The sequence below is a fragment of the Impatiens glandulifera genome, chromosome 5 (assembly GCF_907164915.1).
Source record: "Impatiens glandulifera chromosome 5, dImpGla2.1, whole genome shotgun sequence".
NCBI classification, from domain to species: Eukaryota; Viridiplantae; Streptophyta; class Magnoliopsida; order Ericales; family Balsaminaceae; genus Impatiens; species Impatiens glandulifera.
Window position 1 is genome coordinate 54261280 of NC_061866.1, and position 26766 is coordinate 54288045.

At 34.7% G+C, this 26766-nt stretch overlaps 4 protein-coding genes across 6 annotated transcripts; 1 reads left to right on the top strand and 3 right to left on the bottom strand.

Annotated features, from left to right (window-relative positions):
* Positions 1-667: 667 nt before the first annotated feature.
* Positions 668-2655, bottom strand: LOC124938323 (DNA-directed RNA polymerases II, IV and V subunit 11). Its single transcript, XM_047478745.1, has 6 exons — positions 2540-2655; positions 2239-2326; positions 2070-2159; positions 1901-1979; positions 1058-1153; positions 668-961 (listed from the first exon to the last, which is right to left on the bottom strand). Exons 2-6 carry the CDS (start codon positions 2289-2291, stop codon positions 935-937), a joined length of 345 nt encoding a protein of 114 aa, XP_047334701.1. The 5' UTR covers positions 2292-2326; positions 2540-2655; the 3' UTR covers positions 668-934.
* A 7329-nt stretch (positions 2656-9984) lies between these two features.
* On the bottom strand, positions 9985-17149 carry LOC124940233 (protein FRA10AC1). 2 transcript variants are annotated; one of them, XM_047480725.1, is made up of 12 exons: positions 17042-17149; positions 16892-16959; positions 15182-15263; positions 13952-14035; positions 13608-13647; positions 13215-13260; positions 12129-12187; positions 11113-11180; positions 10655-10735; positions 10458-10560; positions 10259-10334; positions 9985-10146 (listed from the first exon to the last, which is right to left on the bottom strand). In XM_047480725.1, the coding sequence occupies exons 1-12, from the start codon at positions 17098-17100 to the stop codon at positions 10040-10042; spliced, it is 873 nt and encodes a 290-aa protein (XP_047336681.1). In that variant the 5' UTR covers positions 17101-17149; the 3' UTR covers positions 9985-10039. The 2 variants fall into 2 exon arrangements, with proteins under 2 accessions (XP_047336681.1, XP_047336680.1); XM_047480724.1 differs by having other exon boundaries at positions 10259-10332; positions 10453-10560.
* Positions 17150-17760: 611 nt separating this feature from the next.
* Positions 17761-22251, top strand: LOC124939956 (putative RING-type E3 ubiquitin transferase C3H69). Of its 2 annotated transcripts, none has more exons than XM_047480422.1 (8): positions 17761-17877; positions 18878-18965; positions 19052-19800; positions 20199-20268; positions 20468-20556; positions 20929-20992; positions 21611-21707; positions 21856-22251. In XM_047480422.1, the coding sequence occupies exons 1-6, from the start codon at positions 17867-17869 to the stop codon at positions 20963-20965; spliced, it is 1044 nt and encodes a 347-aa protein (XP_047336378.1). In that variant the 5' UTR covers positions 17761-17866; the 3' UTR covers positions 20966-20992; positions 21611-21707; positions 21856-22251. The 2 variants fall into 2 exon arrangements, with proteins under 2 accessions (XP_047336378.1, XP_047336377.1); XM_047480421.1 differs by having other exon boundaries at positions 21624-21707.
* A 1596-nt stretch (positions 22252-23847) lies between these two features.
* Positions 23848-24178, bottom strand: LOC124937785 (putative lipid-transfer protein DIR1). The gene has a single exon (XM_047478110.1). It carries the CDS (start codon positions 24170-24172, stop codon positions 23864-23866), a length of 309 nt encoding a protein of 102 aa, XP_047334066.1. The 5' UTR covers positions 24173-24178; the 3' UTR covers positions 23848-23863.
* Positions 24179-26766: the final 2588 nt, after the last annotated feature.

Here is a 26766-nt window from a genome sequence, read left to right on the forward strand (position 1 = left end):
TTGGGAGTGCGGTCTGGTCTGATTCAGATCTGCTATGCTAGCTGCTGCCAAATTAATAGCACTGATTCACGTGAGATGTGTCTCCGTGTTTGTGTGTGGGGACTGGGGACTAATTCATGAGTTTGTTTTATTTTATTTATGAAAAACAACAAAAATGATAATTTTGGTTGAAACACCAAAAGCATGATCCATATATACTAAGGTAATGGAGCAGTAAGTGGGCTGTGGTTTCCTCATTAGTACTAGGGAGCACAACTCACAATTTCTTTATAGGGTTTTATGATGAGTAACAATATCGATATGCATGAAGGACAACAGTCAAATGAATAAAGATATAGATAAACAGTACTGATGATGATGTATGTATGTCTTCCTTAACTGTGCTATATTTACTAACCACCAGCATCAAGACCTAGCTATCTTAAGAATTAATTTGTGCTAAGTAGGATTTAAAGGCTGAATGGATCCTACTTAGCCAAATAAGTGGGATTTAAAGGCTGAATGGATCCTACTTAGCCAAATAAGTGGGATTTAAAGGCTGAATGGATCCTACTTAACCGAATAAGTGGGATTAGCATTAGCAACTGAAATTAAAATATGCATGTCTATGGAGCTAAGCTAGTTATATATGGTCTAGGCAGTTTTAACATATATATATATATATATATGGTCTTAAAAGTAAGTGTATTCACCACATCAAAATAAAGCATATTGTTATGGTAAGAACCGGTCAGGCCAGGCCAGGTTAGGCCAGGCCAGGCCAGGTTAGACCAGGCCTGTAAATTAGTAGTAGGTAGTATTAGATCAACTCATTCAATTAAGGAACATAAAGACTGAACAAACTCAGATCCCACTGTTTCAAATTAATCCACAAAGCTCCTCCTCCTCCTATTACGTTCTTCCTTCATGATATACCACTCTTAACACCACCTGATCAGTACTCCTTCTTTGCTAACTCAGCCTACAAGAAGAAATATGCAAAAAGGTGCTTGCCAACTTCACTCAGTTATCCCAAGGATACATGCAAAAATATATATATATTTCAATCTATAGATACCTCAAATGCATTTTTCAGATGATCAAGCTCCTTGTCCAGGTTATTGATGGCCTGGTTATATGCCTGCATCGGTGAAGATTGGCTAGTTGTGTGGATCTGCAAAAATATATACAAGTCTTTAAAGCAGATTAAAATATATACAAGTTTTTACTCCTAAAAAACATGGCAATTGAGGCAGAGTATTATTAGAGTATATACCTACTACTACTACTACTACTACTACTACTACTACTACTACTACTACTACTACTACTACTACTACACCACCAATGCCTATACTTGCTACAACAAGATGTTCATAATATAAAATGCTTGTACCAAGAAGGCCCGCCATAATATGTCCTCTACCAACAACACCAATTCCCAAAATACTTGTTACTTTTCTTAAGTTGGACATTAAATGGGACATTCTATAGATAAAGAACCCCACATGTTCTATCTATGATCCTATATCTTCTCTGGAATCTCATTGCCCATTGCCACTTAAACATTTGAATGAAGTAAATGAGAGAAACAACGCACATAAAGCGCCAAATGACAACCCAACAATGACAAAACACCTGAAGTTAGGACAGGAAACTTGTGCAAGTTAACCAAAAGGAATCAGATTAAAAGTTAGCACAGAAAACTTGTGCAAGTTCATAGCTTCTAGTCAATTGTGAAACCCCTCCTAGTCAATTGTGCATAGGAATCAGATTTATTTCTTAGAAACCCCTCCTAGTCAATTGTGAATGTTGGTTGATATTAAGCAATCAGCTCAAAACCGCTATAACCATAATAAACAAATGCTAGAAAAATCAATTAAGTAGTAGGAGGAGGAGGAGTAGAAAGTAATGAACCGACCCTGACAATGATTTTGTACTGAAGAGGATGAGGAAGCTTATAGCCAGCAAAAAGGACATTCTCGTCCCTGTGCAATTGCCTAGAAATTTCATTGATGGTTAATAATAATAATAATAATAAAGAGAATTGTGTAGGTGAAATTAAAAAAATACAAGGAAAGAGGTGGTACATGCGAACTATGTTTCCGATTGTATGATCCTCTCTCTCAATGGTGAAAGAAGCTGCATTAATGATCTTGGTGTCACGCTCGTATGAAACCCTAAATGGAGAAACAAATGATGTTTAGGAAGAAAACTGTGTAAAGAAAGATGGAAAGGAAAGGAAAATGAGTTGTTTACTTCTTTGTGCCCTCAGGCACCACAAATCTTTCGTAACGATCTGGAGCGTTCATTTTTGCTTCTTCTTCTTCTTATTGTTCTGCAAACTCTAATTTACAAATAAAAGATGCAAGCATATTAGTATTAACGAATCAAGTATTATTATTATTATTTAGGGTGAAGTGGTTTATTAGTAACATGCCAAATAAAAAGATGTTAAAGAATCAGTTGATACCGAACCCTATACAACATCCAGAAGAAATCGAACATCTACCTACTGATATATATGAAGAAAAAGGAAAGAAGAAGAAGAAGAAGATACCTAACCGATTGTTAAATGCGACGGAGAATCGCGAACCTGCCTGCCTGCCTGACTAAGAAAAAGAAGAAGAAGAGGCGAGGAGGAGGAAGAGGCGCATTATTATTATTATTATTAAGTAGTAGTAAAACCCTTTTTTTCATTCAATATTCAGGATAAATTAGTCTTTTCTTTTTCAACCACCTTTTTAATAAATAAAATATATTTTATTATTATTTAGATTAAATAAATGGTTTATTCTAAAAATTCAATATTTTACAAACTTTAATAGTTTTAGACTAGTTATTGTATGGATATTGAAGATAATTAAACAAAACATTATATATATATATATAAAAAAGATAATCTAGTTATTCAAAAATAAATTAGATCAGCATTAGCCTTAAAAATTTAGGGTTTTAGACTAGTTATTATAGGGATATGGAAGATAATTAAACAAAACATTATATATATATATATATAATAATAATAATAATAATAATAATAATTGAGTTATTTAAAAATAAATGATATCTGCTTTAGCCTCTTAAATGATTTTTTTTTGAATTAAAATTGTTTTTTTTCTCTCTTTTCTTATTTATAGTTTAAATATTTTCAATCAATTTATTCCTTTATTTAAAATACTATTTTACCTTTATCAATTTTTTAAAAATTAAATTATTAAACTCTATTATCTAATATATATATATATATATATATATATATATATATATATATATATATATATATATATATATATATATATATATATATATATATATATATATATATAAAATGATGCTTAATTTTTAAAGTGTCTGGATTACCGGGTCGAGAGCTGTGATTAATTTGGATATTTATGTGAGAGTAAATGGATACTTGAGTCGGATTGTGGGTTGACCCGCCCATAAACTTAAAACGGTTAAAAATAATTTTAAAAATGTTATTTGTAGGTTTCAAACTTGCAACCTAATTAAACAAGTACAACCCTTTAACCAACTAGACTAACACCACTTTTTATTTAAGATTCAACACCAAATTTGATGAATGCGAGATATTTTAATAATAAAAGTTCAAATTTTTAACCAACTAATCTCTCTCTATATATATAATGATGCTTAATTTTTAAAGTGTCCGAATTGCCGGGTCGAGAACTGTGGTTAATTTGGATATTTATGTGAGAGTAAATGGATACTTGGGTCGGATTGTGAGTTGACCTGCCCATAAACTTAAAACGGTTAAAAATAAATTAAAAAATGTTATTTATAGGTTTCTAACTTTTTTATTTAAGATTCAATACCAAATTTGATGAACGCGAGACATTTTAATAATAAAAGTTCAAATTTTTAACTAACTAATATATATATATATATATATATATAATGATGCTTAATTTTTAAAGTGTCCGGATTGTCGGGTGGAGAACTGTGGTTAATTTGGATATTTATGTGAGAGTAAATGAATATTTGGGTCGGATTGTGGGTTGACCCGCCCATAAACTTAAAACGGTTAAAAATAAATTTAAAAATGTTATTTGTAGGTTTCGAACTTGCAACATAACAAAAAAAGTACAACCTTTAACCAAATGTACCAAATGTGATTGAAATGTGATTTGTCGAGGGATAATAGATCGGTATCATTTGAAAGTGGTTAAATAAATATAAATTAAATATTTAATTGATCAAAGTGTAAGGTCACGATGCTAATTATTAAAAAATATGAATCAAATATTTGATTGACAAAGTTAAAATGTAAAGTCACAAAATGAAAGATTTATTCGGAAAAAATATGTGATGAAACATGTAAGAAAATAAGTTGTTTTATTGAAGTGAACAAAATATGGAATGAGAGCGTTATATTTTTTTGTTTTAATAATTTTAAACATTGAATAAACATTATTATAATTTTTTAAATTTATTTTATTTTTATCCTTATCATGTGAATCATACATAAATTTTCCTAGTGATATTTAACAACGGTAAAAACTTAAATGTCCCAAAACTCATTCTACTCAAATAAACTTATCCATATAATTTTTTCTGTGACTTTAACCAAAATAAACCTATTAAGGATATTGGATAGTGATATATCTTTATAGCCTTATGTAGGGAATTTTCCTCCTAATCAATCAAAGAACTTAAGAAATATAACAGCAAGAAACCAATAAAACAACACAAGATTTGATATCGGAGTTTGACCCAAAAAAGATGGTCTACGTCTCCGTCGAGCTCTGTTACGAACTCGATTCCACTATCACAATTAAACGTTTCAGTTACACCTCGTTCTTTATATATATCACTCACACCTCTTAAATCTCTAACCCTCTTGTGTGAATTACTCATATATATATAAACAACTTGTCCTAACTAACTTAACAAACTTAACAAACTTAAGCTTTTGACACTTTAGTTAATTGGGCCTATTTAATTGGGCCTGACCCATCAACTCAATTTCAACAATCTCCACCTTGGGTTGAAGGGTCCTTCTCTTGTTCTAGTGAAATCGAATATGTTCATCACTTCATTGCTCGAAGCCTTCATTGCACTAAATCTCTTGAACTCTAAGCAAATCCAAACAATGTCTGAATTTACTTAGAGGTAGTACCTTGGTTCCAACATCAGCCGGGTTATCTTCTGTTCCAACCTTGTTGATTGAAACCACCCCTTGTGCTATCTTCTCTCGAATGAAATGGTGCTTGATATCCACGTGTTTTGTTCTGTCATGGAACACGGGATTCTTGCACAAGTGTAGTGCACTTTGGCTATCTGTGAACACCGTCGCAGGTCCTTCGAACACCTTCAGTTCTTGCAGCAGACCTTGAATCCACATTGCTTCCTTTACAGCTTCAGTTGCTGCGATATATTCGGCTTCTGTTGTTGATAAGGCCACTACTGATTGCAATTGGCTCTTCCAACTGATACAGTTACCGTTCACCAAAAAATAGAAAGCTGAAGTTGATTTCCTTGAGTCTTTATCTCCTGCATAGTCTGAGTCCACGTAACCAATTACACTAACATCTGCTCCACTTCTTTTCTTGTAACATATCCCCACATTAGTAGTCGAGGCTATGTATCTTAGTAACCACTTCATTGCGAGCCAATGTTCACGGCCTGGACTCGCCATAAACCTGCTCAAGACACTAATCGCATGTGCCAAGTCTGGCCTGGTACAGACCATTGAGTACATCACAGACCCAACTGCACTTGAATACGGAATCTTTTCCATGTAAATCTGATCTGACCTGGTTTTTGCCGAGTTCACAGACGACATCAGATACTGATTCGTGATCGGCAACTTTGCTGGCTTGGCTCCTCGAATTTCGAACTTTTCAATCACCTTTTCGAGATAGCCTTGCTGGCTGAGAGTCATTACACCATTCTTCCTGTCTCTCTTAATCCTTATCCCAAGAATCTTAGCAGCTTTGCCTAAGTCCTTCATATCGAACTCGGAACTTAGAACAATTTTCAACTTCTTCACACTTGAAGCTTCTTTGCTGATTAGTAGCATATCATCTACATATAGCAGAAGATAATCAGCTTCAAGTATATTCTTCCCTCTAAAGTATAAACAAGTATCATAGCTACTCCTCATAAAGCCTTGTTGAGTAATAAACGCATCAAACCGTAAGTACCACTGCCTTGGTGATTGTTTGAGTCCATACAACGACTTTCTAAGCAAACACACCGTGTTCTTCTCTTGCTGAACTTTGAACCCTTCTGGCTGCTCCATGTAGATGGTTTCCTCTAAATTTCCATGAAGAAACGCAGTCTTAACATCCATTTGTTCTAACTCAAGATCGAACTGAGTTACCAACGAGAGCATTATCCGAATGGTTTTGTACTTAACAACTGGTGAGAAGATCTCATTATAGTCCACTCCTTCCTTTTGAGAGAACCCTTTAGCAACTAATCTTGCTTTGTACTTGACCCCCTCTTGAATCGAAATACCTTCCTTGATCTTATAGATCCACCTGCACTTGATTACAGATTGTTTGACAGGCCTTGGAACAATCTCCCAAGTTGAATTCTTATAAAGTGAATTCATTTCTTCCTTCATAGCTTCCATCCACTTGGATCTATCACTAGAACTCAAAGCCTCTTTGAAATCTTCCGGCTCAGTTTTGTCTAACTCAACTGCTGTCATAAACGCATATGCCAACATATCGGTATAAGCTGAGAACCCATACCTCTGGATGGGTTTTGGTTGCCTCCTTTCCCTGTCCCTTGCGAGTTGATAATTAGCTTCCGACTGAGCTGTAATTTCCTCGTCTTGTGCCACAACAGGTTCAACATCTGTACCAGTAAATTCCTCCTGATTATCAGCAACCATTTCAGTGTTTTGATCTGTAATCAATGGCTCCACCTGACCATGATCCCCTGCATTAATCTCCACTTGACCAGTCCCCTGCTCGCTTTTACCCAAATCACCTTGATTAGATTGATTCTGAGAGAGACACACAAACTCCTCTTCATTGAATACAACGTCCCTGCTGTTTATAGTTTTAAAACCACCAGACTGTTTTAACCACAGCCTATAACCTTTCACTCCTTGAGGATACCCAAGAAACACACACTTCACACTTCTTGGCTCTAACTTGCCTTCTTTTTGATGAGCGAAGGCTGTACATCCAAATGGTCTAAGATGAGACAAATCTGGAGGCTTACCTGTCCACATTTCTTCAGGAGTTTTGAACTCAATTGCTGTCGACGGACATCGATTCACCAAATATGCTGCTGTCATTACAGCTTCTCCCCAGAAGGACTTGGACAAACCTGCCCCGAAAAGCATGCATCGAGACTTATCTAACAAAGTCCGATTCATTCGCTCAGCAACTCCGTTTTGCTGGGGTGTGGATCGAACTGTTCTATGTCTTTGAACCCCTAGCTCACAACAATGTCTATCAAACACTTCGTTGCAAAACTCTAACCCATTATCTGTTCTTAGGATCTTTAATTTTCTACCTGTCAGATTCTCAACCAAAATCTGCCATGTTTTGAACTTCTCAAAAGCATCACTTTTGTGTTTCAATAGATAAACCCATACTTTACGAGAATAATCATCTACGATTGACAAGAAATACGAGTTACCTCCATGCGTCGATGTTTTCTCAGGACCCCATAAGTCTGAATGGACATACTCCAACACGCCCTTAGACTTATGAACCCCGGTCTTAAATTTCTGCCGATGCTGCTTGCCTAACACGCAATGCTCGCAAAAGTTTAGACCATTGACTCTATCTGAGCCTAATATATTCTTGTCGCTGAGAATCAGCAAACCCTTCTCACTGATGTGACCGAGCCTCCGATGCCATATCGTGGCCTTCTTGTCTTCATCTGAAACTACAAGTGCAGACTGTCTCGACACAGTCTCACCAATCAGCTGATACAAACCTTCTTGTTTGATACCTTGCATCATTAACCTGTTTTCCTTCATTATCTTCATCTTCCCCGACACTATCTGATTTGTGTATCCTAAGTCATCAAGAATCCCGAGAGAGACGAGGTTTCGTGACAGCTGAGGCACAAACCTGACTTGTTTCAGAACCCTTACAACACCATCGAACATTTTTATGCTGACATCTCCAATACCTTCTACTTGACATGCATTGCTATTTCCCATCAGCACCTTGCAACCACTCAGTTTCTGGAAATTAGAGATCCAATCTTTTCTGTACGTCATGTGGAAAGTATAACCGGAATCAAGAACCCAGTCCCTCCTAGTATCTTCCATTGACGCCATTAAGACCTCTCCACTATCATAGCCATCACCATAATTTGCTGATTCTTTAGTCTCCACTTGCTTTTTCTTGTTATCTTTTAACCAGCTATAGCAGTGGTTTCGAAGATGACCAACTTTTCCACAATGATAGCATTTTCTTGTTTCCGTAGATTCTGATTGTGATGTTTTGCTTTTCTTGTCTTTCGATTTGTTATTGGTGCGAGGTTGCCCTTTGAAGAAGTTTTTTCCTTTGGCCATATAATTCTCACCATTCGAACTCGCTTTCTTTTCTGTTCTTAATTCCAGCTCTCTCGATTTCAATGCCGAAATCACCTCTTCAAGAGTGATACTTGTTCGTCCATATTTGATTGCATTACGGACTTCTTTGTAGGATTCGGGAAGAGAGTTGAGGATGATTATTGCCTGGTTTTCATTGCTCATTGCTTCGTTCTCGCCTGAGTTTGCCAACTCGATATTGAGTTTCAAGAACTCATCAAGATTTTGAGTAAGAGTCTTTTCTTGCATCATCTTGTAACTGAACAGCCTTTCCTTCAAGTAAATCTTGTTAATCAAAGATTTGGATTGGAACAGCTCGTCTAGGCGCCTCCACATCGATGCTGGAGTCTTCTCATTGTCTATCAACCGAATTACAGAATCTGAGAGATGGAAAATGATTGTACCAATCGCTGTCTCTGTCATCTCGATCTTTTGATCTTTATTCATCTCCATTGGCCACGAGACTGGTTCTTCTAGAGTTCGCAGAAGATACTGCTGTGCCAAGAGAGCCCTGATTTTCCGCTGCCAATGCGAAAATCTCCATTGCCATCGAACTTGTCAATGTCAGTCTTCATGCTTGAGATGGACTGCCACTGGAATTCCCAAGGTGCTGTTTTCTGTGTTGATCTCTTTCTTGTATAATATTGAACCTTGTCCACTTTGTCTCTTTCTGCGCCTGAGCCGGAATCTTCCTTATCCGTATCACTAGCCAGCATTAAAGACCTTTCCAAGATTCTTCAAGATTGATTCTAATCTTGCCCAAACCGAGCTCTGATACCACTGTAGGGAATTTCCCTCCTAATCAATCAAAGAACTTAAGAAATATAACAGCAAGAAACCAATAAAACAACACTGTAGGGAATTTCCCTCCTAATCAATCAAAGAACTTAAGAAATATAACAGCAAGAAACCAATAAAACAACACAAGATTTGATATCGGAGTTCGACCCAAAAAAGATGGTCTACGTCTCCGTCGAGCTCTGTTACGAACTCGATTCCACTATCACAATTAAACGTTTCAGTTACACCTCGTTCTTTATATATATCACTCACACCTCTTAAATCTCTAACCCTCTTGTGTGAATTACTCATATATATATAAACAACTTGTCCTAACTAACTTAACAAACTTAACAAACTTAAGCTTTTGACACTTTAGTTAATTGGGCCTGACCCATCAACTCAATTTCAACACCTTATATGAGGGCATCCAACCTCAGTCAGTCATGATCCCTTTCACATAATCCTAAACATATTCTCAGCATGCATATCTTTGGAATTGAATGTTGACTCTAAAATTTCTCTGCTACTGATGAGGTCAAATGTAAATTATTATTGATTCAACCAAATAAATAATAGCAAACGAAAATCCTTTTCAAATAATAATATTATCAGTTATTATTATTATTAGAGTATAATATACTAACCAATTAAAGCAACCTCAAATCATCCAAACAATAATCAAGCCATCAACACACTAGAAACAGATCATGATCTTTCAAGTACTAGTCACGACTCATGAGAAATAAATTACTTGTCCCCAGGTGGGAACATTCCTTCAAACAAGTAGTCAAAATCATCATCATCATCATCTTGTTCCTTCTTATTCCTGGCTGAAGTCGAAGAAGCCCTTTTCTCTGCAAAAGAAAAAGACCAGATATTATCATTTTTAGCACACACCCAGAAAATAAATATGCAAGGAAGCACGTGATAAAGAAAAGTAAGTCAATAAATAGGTGCAGCATGAACCTCCTCCTGATCTCTTTTCCAGCTTGGCCATCTCTTCATCATTTTTTACATCACAATCACTATTTGACCTTTTCCTGACAAAAAATAAAAAACAAGGATTAATTACTTTATAAATGCATATGTAATATGTTTCCCCCACACACCATAAAAGAAAGAAAATACATCAACCAGCCATGACAATTGACAACTCACACCTCTTCTTCTTCTTCTTCTTTTGAGATTTCTCATTCTCCCTCTTTCTTCTTTCTTTGTTACCACCACCTGATACAGAATCGGAATCTTCACCACTTGATAACCTTTCCCTATGAACAATAATATTGTATATATATATGTCAGATCATATCATATACAGAAATCTTGATCTAATGAAAACTAGCTAGATGCTAGGCTGGACACCTTGTCTTCTCCAGTTCTATCTCTCTCTTACGCACCAGCTCCTCTTCCTTTCTTCTTTTGTAAACAAGCTTCTCTGCACACCTGTTTGTTTGGACATACATACATACATGGTCACAACACAAGGTACAAGAGGAATCACCTGTGACCTTTAATAATAATAACTTTGCTCTCTCAAAAAGCAAGCAGTTCATGCCCATGAAACTACTAGCACTCTATATTTTAACTCGGGAGAGATATGTTGTATCCTAAAATGAGCCCCTATATGTATCATTCTTCAAAGTGAGGGTTTAATTGTGAAAATGTAAATGTGGACCCCACCTAAAATTTTAAAATAAACCCTCACTTGAAAGAATGGTACATACTGCGCTCATTTCAAGATCCAGCAGATCTATTCCCATTTCAACTGACAAGGAGATGAGGATATATATATCACCATATATATATATCACCATACGTACCGCTCACAAGCTACAAGTTTCACCAATGCCTGTTTCTCTTGACCTGCTTCTACATAGCAGAAATTCACCTGCACCATCATTCATCGCCAACAATAAAAATATAAAGTTCAGTCATGAAACAAGTGATACAATTAATATTGCATTGACCTTACATTTTTTGTTTTTTTGGTCGGATTGACCTTATATTTTGCCACTTCAACAAAATGGAGTGAATAATCTTTCCCTTGACCAACTCTTACCACATATCATTACTTACCATGATATAACCTACTATGTATCATACAGGTTAACATTATATTTCTCCGGCTTGTCCCCAAATAATAAGGTTTAGGTTGAGTTTCCTTTTTTTTATTAATAGCAACACAGATTCTTTCTAGATTCGTTAAATATATGCCAGCAATATATACCATAACAAGGGCACACAGATTGATATACATCCTTCTAAGGCTTGTTTGAGGAGAAGTCATCTTCTCCCAAAAATCAATTTGATCAAATGGTGTTATTTTTACTCAAATTTGATTTATTATAACTAGTAGATTAATAACCCTAGTTATCAAAACTTTTCAATTTTATTTATTATTTTATAAATATTTTTCAATCACAAACATCTCCAAAAAGAAACCCCCAAATCAGACAACATACTAGATTCAGATATTATGTAGCATGACGTCGGTAGATATAGCAAAAGTAGAGACAGGTTTAGAAACCCCAAGCTGCCAGGAACTTGTCACATATGATTCCATCATGCTAGTAGATTAATAACCCTAGTTATCAAAACTTTTCAATTTATTTATTAACATAATAACTTTTTAAAAGACTAAAGCCAGTATAGTCTTCTATACCATGTACCAAACGACAATATCAAGCACAGAGTGGATATACCAAGTACATAAATTATGATATCTTCCATCTAAAATGATCCACCGAATTGTAGATCAAGTTTTAAGTTACCAAAGATATGATGGTTCTGAGGACATTAAGCAAAGTAAGAAAAAAGACATATAATGAACACTTACCTCATAGCTTCCTAACCCATCTTTGTCATTGCAATGCTTATTGCCACATACAAACTGCCCTGACAAGTAAGAAGGCAAGTTAGCATGTAAAAATGATAGTTTTGTGAAGTTCACGAGTTAATGGTACATTACCATGTTTATCCAGACATGTAAAGGCTCTTTCGGATATTATCATCAGATTAAATATATATATATATATATATATAATATAAATTTCATACTTCATTATATATAAATTTCATACTTCATTTGCTTCAATTACATATCAAAGCTGAACATAATTGACATACATCGAGAATTGTTCAATGGACCACTAGAAAAATCTAGTCAAATGGTTGTAAGGATACCCAGTTAGCCAAGATCATTTAACACATAGATGTACCATAGAAACATCAAAGAAAACTGTTCAATTCTGAAAGAGAAGTGAATATAAAAGATTCTAGGAACATTTTGAGATGTCAGTATTCAACATAATTTTCGAATAATTTCCATTAATTCTAAAACCTGAGAAATTATCATGGCTGCTTAGGTCAGGAATTTAGGACTAGCTTCCCCTAACCAATATCACAAACATTACCACCAAATATGCTGAACATGTTATTTGCCTGGTTATTGAAGCATAATATATAACACAGCTCTATGAACAAAACTTAATACAGCAGAGCACGTGCATGTGCAGAATCAATTGCTCTTAAGTATATAGTCTTCGTAACTTCTAAGCTACATACAAAGCACACTCAAAATGATGTTCCATGTTCAAACCTTAAGGAGTACAACACACAAATACAATCAAAAAGCATAACACCAAAAAAAGACAAAGAGGATATTCAATATAGACAAAATATCAGTAGAAAATCAGTAGTTCCAAAGTTGAATAATTCCCAGATAAACTATGAAGTCTCCATACAAAGATGAAGCATGGTAACCAATCCATACTTGACTGTATTGCTGTAAGACAAGATATTAATCAACGAACAAGTATAAGTAAATAAAAAATTGTTGACAAGGACGATTTAAGAGCAAACATAAATGTTTGCATGGAGTAACACTGAAAATTGATATATTGTGATTAGTGTTTGATATTACCTTTCCCAGACATGACTTCTTTCTCTGTCCTCCATCTCAAGCCAATCTAGTATAGAGATAGCAGTTTAACAACCAAAATTTAATCAATGAGCAAAAATTAATATGTTCAAGTGGACAGGCCTACAGGTGAACACATCCCGATAAATGTTAATTCTATATGTCCTTCAAAGAAATTGAACAGAAAAGAGGGTTGGAAGGCTCCACTAGCAAGACAAATGCCCTTAGGGATCTGGCATACACATCACTGTAAAATGTGAAATTTGGCGGTTCATATTTTCTTTCAACATCACAGGCGTATTGCAAGAATAATCAACAAAATAAAACAACACCAGTCCTAGGGAGACATGAAATTTAATATGGATAAATACACATGAAAAGAAAAAACATAAATACCTTTCCATTTTTGTAGTGTGACATATCAGCAATGCAGTACCTTCACAAAGTTAAGGGAAGGACAATATATATAGTTTGCATAGTAATAGTACTCCAGGGTTGGGAAGCAAGGATGTTTGCATAGTAGAACAATGCATTCTAATTACAGAATCAAATGAACTATCATAGTTATATTGTGTGACAGTTGTAATAAACAAATGTTTAAATTAGACCAGTTAACTTCATCAGTAGATATATTGTAGATATTCAAGCATTCACCCCGTAATCACCAAGAGGGAAAGATGAAAGGGATGAAAGATAAAAAAAACAGTTAAGTTAGTAAACAATCATCCTGTGAAGGATACTCTTTGAAAAGTTTATTATAATACCGCTTCACTAGCTTCTGTTCCCATGATGGATCCAGGTCATCTTCCTCTGATCGTATAAAGCTTTTCCACACATAAAGCGCATTCAAAGTTATCAGCATATAATAGCAGTAGAAACCGTAGCTAATGAAGTTCCCATGAGAGGAACCTGCACCAAATTACACATTTTCTAGCGGAAAAAAGGTTGAGATGACAATTCAAACAATCTCCACAAAACAAAGATGAATTAGACATGATTTAGACCCGTGTTTTACCATAGACCAAACAAAAGGAATACATTTTCATGTGAATACAAGAAAGGAGTCTATGGAGTTTCTTGTCATGCAAGTGGTCAATTGGCATTTTTTGTTTTCAACCAACAGCTTCTTCTGAGGGTTGTAGCAGAGTTTCTTTCTTGAATATCCATGGCACAACTTTTTGTTTTTTGACCCAGGTTTATTTCCGGGGGTGGCTAGCATGACCCCCTTTAAAACAGAGTGTTCTTAGTGGAAACCTTTGGTTTATTAGGTAAGACCCTTTCTACTGGAGCTACCCTAGTGTGAGTTGTTTGGCATATTTATGTCACAACCTGTTTGTGTTGTGTTTGATTTCTCATTTGGATGTTTATTGATTAACTTTTGACAAACATTGTCATTAACTTGTTCGGTATTGGTTTGGCTTTTCTCACAATATACGGTCTTCACGATATCATGGATTAATGAAAAAGAGTAACTTTTTTATTTAAATATACAGCTTCTGATAGTAAGCTGAGGCTTGATTTGTTAGCATCAAAATATAGGTTTCAATAACTGAAGCACACGGCTTCATAATGTTTCGCATTTCCTCTGGCATTTATTTAATATCCTTAAGATTCAGAACATGTCTAAATAGTTTCCCTCACTAATGGGATAAAGCACATGCATGATAATTGGACTGAAAAAGTAAGGCATCTTACATAATTGCCTATATTTAGAAGATTTCACTTAGTTAGATAAGAAAACCTTGACTGGTTAACGGCATATACTAATGCTGGGTTATCACAAGCAATGTGTTTGTAGGTCATAGAATTTTTATCAAGTTATTCTCAGGGAACTAATCTCCTTTGACATCACATGCATAGGAAAGAAATACAAAACTAATTGTAATAAGTACAACTAGGGAGCCTTTTTTATCCCAAAAGTTGGCTTCATCAAAACACACATGTACTTGTGGCAAACTGTAAGGTCTTACCGATATCCTTCCTTAAGAGTGTCATGATCAGTTTTACTTGGCAACTTTTCTTGCTTAGATACTTCCTTTCCATAGAAAGCAACTGTAAGAAAAATAACAAGAAAATTCTTTAGTCATTTTGTTCAAGTAAAATGCTAGTATAGCATTTATCACCAAGCCTGGTTAAATTATCCAAATAAACTATGACATAATAGCAGTACCATGCTTATATGTGTATAGCTGGTTCAACGTTTTTAAGTCAATGAATGCAGGTAAAACAGAATGAATAGCCTCGAGTAGTGTTATAGAACTGATTGTATAGAGATTCCAAATACAATAATTTTGATAGAATGATAATGGACAAATTTCTTAACAAACCAGGAAAAGGTAAGTTCTTTACAAAATATAGCCATTACCAATGTTAGTGAACATGAAAGTAACCATATTAATATAGGTACCTAAGAAGGTATAGACTTCTCCTTGACAACTGCTTTTATTTTTTAGTTTGTTTTTCCTTTGTCTATGTGGTTAGTTATACTTTACAAGTTTGAGGTATGACTTACGACTACGAGGACTAAGCCACTGGTTCTGTAGTTACCTACATATCTCTCTGAACAAGGGTGTACACATTTTCTTTTGAGCAATTATATACCATAGCAACTAAGAGATTATGTTATATAATCATAAACCCATGCAAGGTAGAAATTGGCATTTTCACTAAATCAAGGTACAAATTGACATTGTCACCAAATGCAACTTTTTCTATGAGCTTAGAATTGAAACAGTAATGAGGACAGACAATATGGAAAACATTTTTTACACTGACACTAAATGCCTACTCTTGCTTATGCAATAGCCACCCTTGTGCGGGCACCGCTTAAAGATCTCATGGCGCTTATGGAAAAGTGGATTGCCAACTTGCCATCAGAATCCAGACGATGTTGTGCACTTTCCATGTAAATAAACACTTCCAATGCTCTAGATATCTTCGAGCATCCGTCTCTTTAAGACTGAGACTTTTTCCACTCTTTAGCATAGTTCATGCATCATCTTTGTAAAGGCTTTTGTGTTGAGCTTTCCTTTCTCTTGAATCAAGATTTGCATACTTTTTTATTTGTGTATTTTTGTTTATTTTGATCCTTCAATTTACTTGATCTTTCTCTTTTAAGACTTAAATTTTGAGATGGTAATTGTTTTTTTAGTAGATGAAAAGGGTAGTTGTGGTTGTGTAATCATTACATAAATTATCTGATTAGGACAACTGCATCACCGGACAATAGAAAATACTGGGAGTATGAAGAATATTACACATCTGAAACCAAATGTGAGTGTATTGTGCTCTAATTGGAACTAACCTGGAGGCCTATAATGTTGTGTCTGACTGTGATTTGACAAAAATGTTTATGATTCACATCTAGAGGCAGCATTACGAAAACCTAAAGTGAGATGCAGTCAGCTACTAAGTGGCTTCATTTAAGGTGTCAATATGTTCAATGTAGCTTAATAAACAGGCGAAGGAGAGTCCTATATATATATATAGTACATTCTTCAACCAAAAAGACGTGAAATGCTGAGAGTGAGAGTAGCAACAACAATATATATGTATGATGCCTTTAAATGCATTTATTTTTTTGACAAACATGCATGAGACGATGGATGGATAGTACAACACATACAAAATAAACAATCATATGATTGCAAAGAATGGAAATAATAAGATAAACTGCTAACCGTAATCATTCAAAAACTTCTTGTGCCGATCATAAGCATTAAGACCTTGAACGTGAGCTTGGTATTGTCTGCAAACCAAATTGCGAGTTCAACAAGCTTAATAAGTATGGAAGATATCAATTATATTTGTAATTTGAGGTACTAACTCACTGTTTTCGCGCTTCGCGGTCGAAGATTTCAGCCCTCGTAGCCCCAAAAGACGCCGCCATTTTTTAAACCTAATCAATCGCCCCCCTTCTCCTCCTCTATCATACTAATTACCGTACGCACACTTTTATAGTTTTTGTTATTATAATTTTAAAAGAAATATTTTTTATTATTTATATATTTATTTTTGTTTGTTTGAAATTGTTATTTATATATTTATTTTTGTGTGAATTTTTTAAAAATTTATTTTTATTTGAAATAATTTTAATATGTATCAAAAAAAGAATCTAATTAAAAGTATAAATCATTCTTATTTTATAAAAAATAATAATAATATAATTGAAATATATATATATATATATATATATATATTTTGAAAATAAAGAAAAGAGAAATAAAAATTTGGTAAAGTTACATATAAAGTGAAAGTAAAGAAAGATAATAATATATAATTAGAAAAAAATAAAAAAAAATTATTATATAAAAAGAGAATAATAATAATAATAATATATTAGTAGTAGAATAAGTAAAGAAAACAAAGAAAGATAATAATAATAATAATATAAAAAAGAAGAAAGAAAGATAATAATAATAATGTGACCCGGCCGCGCCAATGACATTCGGCAAGGGACGGTGTAAAAAACATTGAGCAGAATTGAAGGCAACTCTTGACCTGACCTGACCTCACTCTATCTTTGTTATATATATATATTACGGACCGGACCGGACCGTCCCCCCAACCAAAAGCCATCTATCTATCTTCATTTCCATTTCCTATCATCCTCCTCGTCAAACACGGAGCTTCTCTAGGGTTTCACAGACACAGCCATGTCCAATAGGTAAAATCTTCTTCCAAGGATCTCTGTAGCCCCCCTCCCTACCTTTTCCAGTTTCCATCCATGCTTCCTCAAACAACTCTTCGATCCCTTTTTTCTTTAACTCATCTATTATTACCTACCGATCGCTTCTCTTCATTTACCTTTTTTTGAAGAAAGCAAAGTGTGTTTGCGTTTCCAAGATTCTAATTGCCATGCTCATCATCATCATCATCATTTCTTATTCTTCCCCCAAGCTTAATTTCAATTGTCTTCTTTTCTAAAAAAATTTACTAGTACAGACAGACACTTATACTAATAATAATTCAACATCTTCTTCTTGTTATTGTTTCCTTCCAGTTTATTTATTTATTTATTTATTATTATTCTCAGTTTTATGTATTCAAATCTCATTTCATACTGCTGTTATTGATTAATGGCGTGAGTTCATTTGATACCCATGTCATCTTGTTGTTTTACGTCATTATCAATCTTGTAGACTATTTCTCTTGTAAACTTGCTTCATTTGTATTTCCGAAATCAGGTTCCTTTGATCCCTTTCTATCTTTTTTACTGGTTGTCTTTATCAGAGATCAAGGTGAATTCGTTAACTTGGTCAATTTCATTTTCTTGAACCTTTTATAGGGCTAGCTAGGACTCCATGAAAAGTCTAACTCTCAGCCTAGGCTACCATTTCCCGTTAAATTTGTTTGTTTGTCTGTTTGTTTGAAGCCCTAGTTAATTCAACGCCATTCTTTGTAGGTAGGCATGTCTCAATAGATGCTTCTTGCGTTCTTACGTGTCATTTATCTAATCATACATATGACCTTAACTACAAATAAATACATTCCACCACTTTTCCCCATACTCAAAGGGGTTCATATGTCTTCCTTCGTAAGGAACAAATAACTAAATGTTTGTTCTTCTCACTTTAGTGCATCTGAAATTCCTGCTTTTTACCCATTTTACATCATTCTTTTGTTGCCACGTAATATTTGTTGAGCTCAATCGTGGTATTTTTCAGGCTTCTTTGTAAGTTCTTCGCACATGGAGCATGTCTGAAAGGGGACCATTGTGAGTTCTCTCATGATTGGAAAGCCCCACCAAACAATGTCAGCTTTCTTCTATTTACATTGTACTTTTCTATTATCATTATTATGCTGTTGATGAATGGGGCATTGCTGGTTTATGGATGCAGATATGCACCTTTTACCAGAAAGGTGAATGTTCGTATGGAACCCGATGCAGATATGAACATGTTAAAGTTTCCCAAGGTGCCTCTGTTCCATCTCCATCTGCCAGCACTCCATCAGGAGGAGGAGCGCTTGCTTCCGCAGGGATTTATTCTGATCTTTCAGCTTCCAGTAAACCATTCTTTCCTCCATCTATACCTGCGTGGACTCAAAAGCTTGAATACCATTCCTCATCATCAGATACAGATATTGATACTATGGAGGCTAGAAGTTTGAATCCAGCTGATCTCTCAATTTGTTCATTTGCTGCTGTTGGTCATTGTCCTCGTGGGTCGAAGTGCCCTCATGTCCATGGAGATCTATGCTCAACTTGTGGAAAGCACTGTTTGCACCCATTCAGACCAGAGGAAAGAGAAGAACATGCACAAATCTGTCAGAAGAAGCAAAAGCACCTGGATGCATTAAAACACAGTCAGGAAATAGAATGCTGTGTATGCCTTGAACGTGTTCTTTCAAAACAAGCTGTTGCTGAAAGGAAGTTTGGGCTGTTGTCGGAATGTGATCATGCGTTCTGTATATCCTGCATCAGGAATTGGCGGGGTAGTTCACCATCATCAGGAATGGATCTAAATGCTGCTTTGAGAGCCTGCCCTATATGCAGGAAATTGTCATACTTTGTCATTCCCAGTGTGATATGGTATTCTTCCAAGGAGGAAAAACAGGAAATTGTGGATAACTACAAGGCTAAGCTCAGGTATGGCTGTAATAAAATTGAGCTGCTTTTGAATGTATATTTGTCAAGTTCATGTTATTTTCTCTGCCTGAGGGAGGTAGAACCAGAAATAAAAAGAGTACCATATAAAAACATACGGGTTAAGATAGCAGGTTGCTTCAGAAATACACTACTACATATATGAATGTGGCTAATCATGGGATTCTGAATCATAGGGAAACTCTGACCATTTTAACGAGTCACATACCTTCAAATCTGAGATTAGATGAAGTTCGTTGTGTTCTGCTACCACAAAATAGATAACAAGTGGAGCTGTTTTATCTTCATAGTTGTTGTCCTTGTTCTGTTCTGTGTTCTATTCTCCAGTTTATAATCAAAATATATGGAGTTATCTTATACTGTTTTTACTTTCCCCACAGCTCTATTGATTGCAAGCACTTTGACTTTGGAAATGGGACTTGTCCATTTGGAACGAGCTGCTTTTACAGGGTGAGCAAGCTTTTCAGCTCACACGGTCTATAATATCTTTAGCTTGTTAATATTCAGTTTATCTCTCATTGTATTGTGAAAGATTAATCATATTTTAACTTCTTTATTACACAACTTCTCAAAGCTCTAGAATGCATTATGGTGTGGATTCTTCATTGGAGTTAATCTTTTGGGCTTATCTATGTAATCTTATTTGCAGCATGCATACCGTGATGGTCGTTTGGAAGAAGTAGCCCTACGACATCTTGGGGATGAAGATGGGTACACAGTGATTGCCAAAAACATCAGGTATAGCTTCTTCTCCTTTTGGTTTCCTTGAAATCATCTTGTGAAATATAGTTCTATTTCATAGGAAACCTCTTTTCCTCCTGCCATGCAAAGAAAAAGGAATTTGTCATTTTTTCCTTCCAGATTTGTGGATTTCTTACAGAGAATTTTTTTAGGGATTAAAGAACTGATTTTTGTGTGTTATATGAATGGAATTACATGAACATTTATACAAAAGATAAATAGGTAATCAACCACTAGTAAGTTAACGAACTACTTTAGTTGGTTCCACTAAGCAGGGCATAACACCCACTTCTTAATTCCTAAAGACTAGTTTGACTATTTTCACAATCTTTTCACTATTATAATTGATTGAGTTTGCATTACTTTCAGGCTTTCAGACTTCCTCAGTAATTTGAATATAAGGTGAATGAGAGTATGTTCAGAGATTTTCAAGGTAACATTTTAAAGAACCTTTTCTCTGCTTACCTTTTCCCTATTGTTCTCCCTTCTCTAACTTTCCCTGGTGTTTTTTTCCAGAATATTCAACATTTAAGTTGGTAGTCATTCCATCTATTTTTGGTTTGGAAATTTATATGAAGATGATGCTGTTTAGTAACCTCTTTGGTTAATGAATATTATTAAAGCATAATACTACTCCCCCTCCCGATGAAAATTGGGTCACCTTTTCCATTTATTGGATACTTCATCACTCTTACTACTTTTTTTTCTAACAAAGTTCATTTCATTGAAGGCACTGAAAAACTGACTACAGTTCAAGACTCTTACTACTGACAGCTATTAACTACTTTTCATATATTTTAATCAATAAAACCTCATTAAGCAAAATATATATTCTTTTAACCTTTTAATTATTACTCATTGATTGAATCAGAAAGCCTACTCTTTATTTAGTTACTACTGATTATTATCCTCACAAGTATAAGGAGCTGAGATTTGATGTGATTTTTTCCGGATGGATGTTGTGAGACATAACAATTATGGATTCAGCTTTTTGTATATGGCCGCCTCCAGTGCCTGCCTTATGTCGAAACTAATAAAGAAATGCATGTAGCTGCTGCTTGCAGGTTTGTCTGAAAGGAAAATGTACAAGCATAAGAAGCCAAAATGTTATATGGATGATTGTGGATGAAGAAGCACTATGACCTAAGGTTAAACTATTCTATCTTGCATTTTGTTGTAAAAAAAGAAAAGAAAAAAAAAGTGCATAAATTTGGCTAGGAAGTGTATTCAGTGGGCGCATTAATACGGGATAAAGATCTCTTCTCTCCTAATGCTGCTTATGGTTTTATTTTGCAGAATTGCTTTGCTTGCAAATTTGGATTCAAAATCTTGTTGGGGACTCTCGTGAGAATAAGAAAGTGTTATATTGTCTGTTTGATTTTTAATGAAAACGAGACTTGAAAGAATGGGTGGTAATTGGAGGGTGGGGGGTAAATTCAACACCCTCTTTGGTTCCTTCTCCTCCTCTGGAATAAAAGAACTTGCGTTTGTTCCTTAAAAACAGACAAACTAATTGTGTATATTCATATTCCTGCCTGCAACATTGTGTGTGTGTGTGTTTGTGGACACTTATAACATGTCAAAGGAATCCTCCTCAAACGCACAGCAAGATTCAAAAGTAGTAGATATCTACAATCATCAGTGTTTGGTACTCCATTTCTTTTTATAGTAAACTATTTCTGTAATGTTTTATCAAACTATTTTCTTTATTTGCTTGTTTATCTTAATTTGTTCTTCAAAACAACAATTGTTTTTAAAGATATTTTTTTTTTGTTTTCTTTTAAAAGGTAAACTTTTTATTGAAAACGCAATTGGAACGCAAGAAACGTTCCTAAACCAAAATATTAAGTTAGATTCAGAGTTTCATACGACAACTTTTAATACATACCTTTTTAAGATCCTTGAATTTTTTTTTTTCTATTTCGTTCATTTCATAATATCTATCACCCTCTCAAAGTATTTTTGTATTTATTTATAGTGGTTCAAAATTTTTGTTAATATTTTAATTTTCTTAATCCAAGTCTTTATCTTCAATATTGGTATCAGAGCTTGATCCTTGAAAACATAACATCAGAAGAAAAAGAAAATGGAATTAAAAAATATCACCACAGAGATGAATTTTCATATCTTAAGGTTAAAAAAAAAACTCTTTGAAAGAATGATCCATCAGTGTCATGCCCCCCTTAATCTTTGCATTCAAGCCTTCAACCATTGAACAAAACATCAAGAAAAGAAGTTAAGCATTCAAATAAGGAGAGGCTCTCTGAAGAAATAGAATCTTAATGCGATTTTTTTTATAATTTTTTTTTTTCCAGATTGAATAGCACACCAAGGAAAAGACAAGTCCAAATCACATCAATTCACTTCTATCCTATCTAGAGACAAGGGAATAAGATCCCAACATATCATGGGATGAATTCAAGACTGCATTCTTGGACAAAAACCATTGGAAGGTCGGTCGGCCCCTTAGAGGAAATAAAATCCAACATCCTATGAGAAGAAGCACAAATTGAAGTAACGATTCAGATACCGAAAGATGTATATTCTTTCTTGTTTAAAAATCCTTTTCGATCTAGGAAAGGGTGGGGCTCTTTGTTTTTAAGTTAAGCATTGGTGGATAATAAAAGAAACACCGGAAGAAGTTGTTGCTGGAGTTTTTCAGTCTTATAAATAATAATAATAATAAGGTCATATAAAAATTCACTTAAAGTTGTGAAAGAACAGAGAAAGCCATAATAATATAAGATCCCAATGAGAAGAGTAAAAGTATAAAAAATGAAATTAAGACATAGGCATGGCATTGCATGGGTCTCTGAAGGTTTGTTTGGCACCTCTGAGGATATCTCCTCTTTCTCTTTCTCTTTCTCTTGTTTTAGGTTCAATTGATTTAAAAAAAAAGAAAAAAAAAAAAAGTGATGCAAATTAATCACTGAATTGCTGCTGATGGTTCATCGTTGATTTATTGTCATAAACATTTAATTTAATTGTACAGGAATAGAGAAACTAGTGGTTGATGATGCATGTCAATAATAAATACTAAAGATTTAGTAGAACAGCCTAAAAGGACTTTTATTGGTAAATGCATAAATGATGTTTTATAATAATGCTCTCTTCTTCTTCATCTTCTTCTTTTTGTTATTATTTCCCAACAGCACCTGCATAAATAAATTGATCACATGGTCTGGTTGTTGTTGTAAGAGTATAAATTAAAGATTTAAGAAGAAAATGATATTTGACTGATAGAAGTAGTAGCAGTAGTAGAAGAAGAAACAGATAGGGGTTAGTAATTAAATAGTAACAACTACTACTTACATGGTTCAAAGTTAGCAGCACACTTGTCAGGGAGCTGAATAGCCATGTTGCGGTCAACACCAGAAATGGGAGGACCGTTGATGAGGATGCACAAGCAAGGCTGGCCCAGAAGTCTGATGGCTTGGCAGCACACTTCATTTGGTGGAATTGGGCTAAACGGGGCCACTGATGGCCTGCAAGGGATCAGTTGAACCAGGGTTGAGAAAAATGAGCTACTGCAAGTGCTGCTGCTGCTGCTGCTGCCCCCGCTTTGGCTCATCCCTTTATCAGCCCCCATTACCAACACCATAATTGACACCATCACCACTAATGAAAATGCCTTGTTCATCATCTCTCTTTCTTTCCTTCTTTATGAGAATATTAATAATAATAATAATAATAATTCAGAGATAAATCTCTTTTGCAATATTATTATATACTACACTTTACCATACCTGTCTGCCTTATTGTGCTTCTCTCCTAACTCTTCTCCTCAGTCCTCACGAACATTTCACCATACCATATATACAGGCATACAATACTTACAGATACATGCATACATACTTTACTTGCACATACATACTTCTCATGCTGCTCACTAGTACCGCAACTACCACAACAACAATGATTATTTGGACACTCAAACTAGTCCTAATATAGAGCCAAGGGAACATCATGGACATTACTTATTCTTTATCAAATAAATACAAAAGTCTAATATATATATATATATATATATATATATATATATATATATATATATATATATATATATATATATATATATATATATATATATATATATATATATATATATATATATATATATATCAAAAACTTACACCAATATTCCACTTGAATATATTTTAATCTTATCTCAGGAATAAATTATATACCATCAAGAAAATTGTATGTTAAGCCACAAATAACAGATGTTAACAGGAAATGGCAATTGGGCTCTTAAATATGGAAAGGTTGAGATGAACATTTCAACACTTATAATAACTAACACAACCATTTTGATCAATCCAACTGTCAATTTTGAGATTGATGGATACGGCAATCGATTGAAAATAAAAATATTACATCAATTATAATCTAGTTCATACCAAAAACAGACTAAGAACAAATATAAGTTTTCAAAAACAGTGTCTTTAAAAGACAACAAAATAGAATTAACTTCCTTCACCACCACATTCCCTTCTTTAAGAGACAAGCTCACGAGGTTTCTGTTACGGTCTCCAAATAAATGTTGCGGTCCCAAAATAAATCAAACACCCTCCAACGGTCCAATTGAGCACTTGGACTAGATGTTGTGAGGTTTCTGTTTTCGGTTCTAAATTTCGTTTTGATTTACTTTTCTGTTATTCAACCAACTAAATTTTGTTATGTCCCTAATAATTGTTGTAACAATAATAACTGAATATTTTGGGGGAAATTAGTTACTATATAATGTTGATTCCACCTCCCCAATGACTATGAATGAATGAATATATGAAATTGCTTGTGAAAGTTTTTCACCCTAATTGTATTTTCTGTTTTGAATATTTGTCTTGGACTGTTAGGTATAGACCAACAGTATTTTTTTCTCATCCTTGATTACTCTTCTTCCTTAATCTTGAATTTTTTTTTACATAATTCTTCCGTTGCACTTTGATCAAAGATTTCTCAACTCGGTTCTAGAGATCAATAACTCAAACACTAGTTACAGATTTAAGTCGTAACATCTTGGTATCTGAGCAAGGTGATTCTAAGATGATAGAAACTCGCCGGCAAGAAGAGATGAAATCTCTTAAGACCCTAATCGAAGGTCTGTCACAACAATCAACTTCTATGCATGTTGCCCTACAGCAGAACATGACAAAATTAAGTAATAACATGGACAGAAGGTTCAATGCCGTTGAAGAAAGATTGACAGCCATTGAAAATGATGCGTCTGATAATGACCAAGATCTCCGCACCAGACCCTATGATGATGCTACTTACCACGGTCTTCCCCCGAATAGACCATACCACCATGGCCAAAACTATGTTCCCCCAATATGGCTCACCAAAGTTGATTTCCCTCAGTTTGATGGGACCGATGTGGAGGGTTGACTAATATCTGCTGAGCAATTCTTTAAGGTGGACAAACCTAATGATTTCACTAAACTGGACATTGCCCCCATTCACTTTACTAATTAAACAAGAATGTGATATGAGTCGTATTTGCAGAACCGCAACCATAAAAAAGAATGACGTGGGATGTGTTCAAGAGAGACTTCTTACTGCAATTCGGTCTTTTCATACATGACATCCCATGAGAAAATTGATGAACCTAAATCAGACAATACTGTCAAAAAATAAAATCTCCACTACATGTCAATTTTATGCCGAATGAATATGTTATAGATTGTTACATGTCCGGTCTAAGGGAGGAGATTGCAAACTGTATCAGACTGCGATTTCATTGGTCCATAAATGAAGCCATGTCTATGGCCAAAGTCCAAGAAAAACGTACAGGTCCCTAATGAGCAGCGGCCACTTGTGCAACACTGAACCGCAGTTGATGCCCAAACCATTCAATGTTAACACGGTTTTGCCAAGCACCAACCGAAATACCAACCCCAAAAATTCTTCTCATGCGTCTTCTTCCAGCATAAACTAGGGTCACACGAAGCAATTAAACCCGACTGTAATGGATGAAAAGAGTAAGAAATACCTATGTTACACTTGCAATGAAAAGTGGGAGCTAACCATAGATGTAAATTCAAATTATTCATGATCCCGACTAATTATTAAGAAGTAATGCCATATGCCCAAGAACCCACTCAAGAGCTGGTTTTTGATGATCCTTCATTGCAGCTTGAGGCAGGGGATGAACCAGCCATTTTTTGCACGCATTGACCGATTCTCAAAAAATTAATACACTCTAGA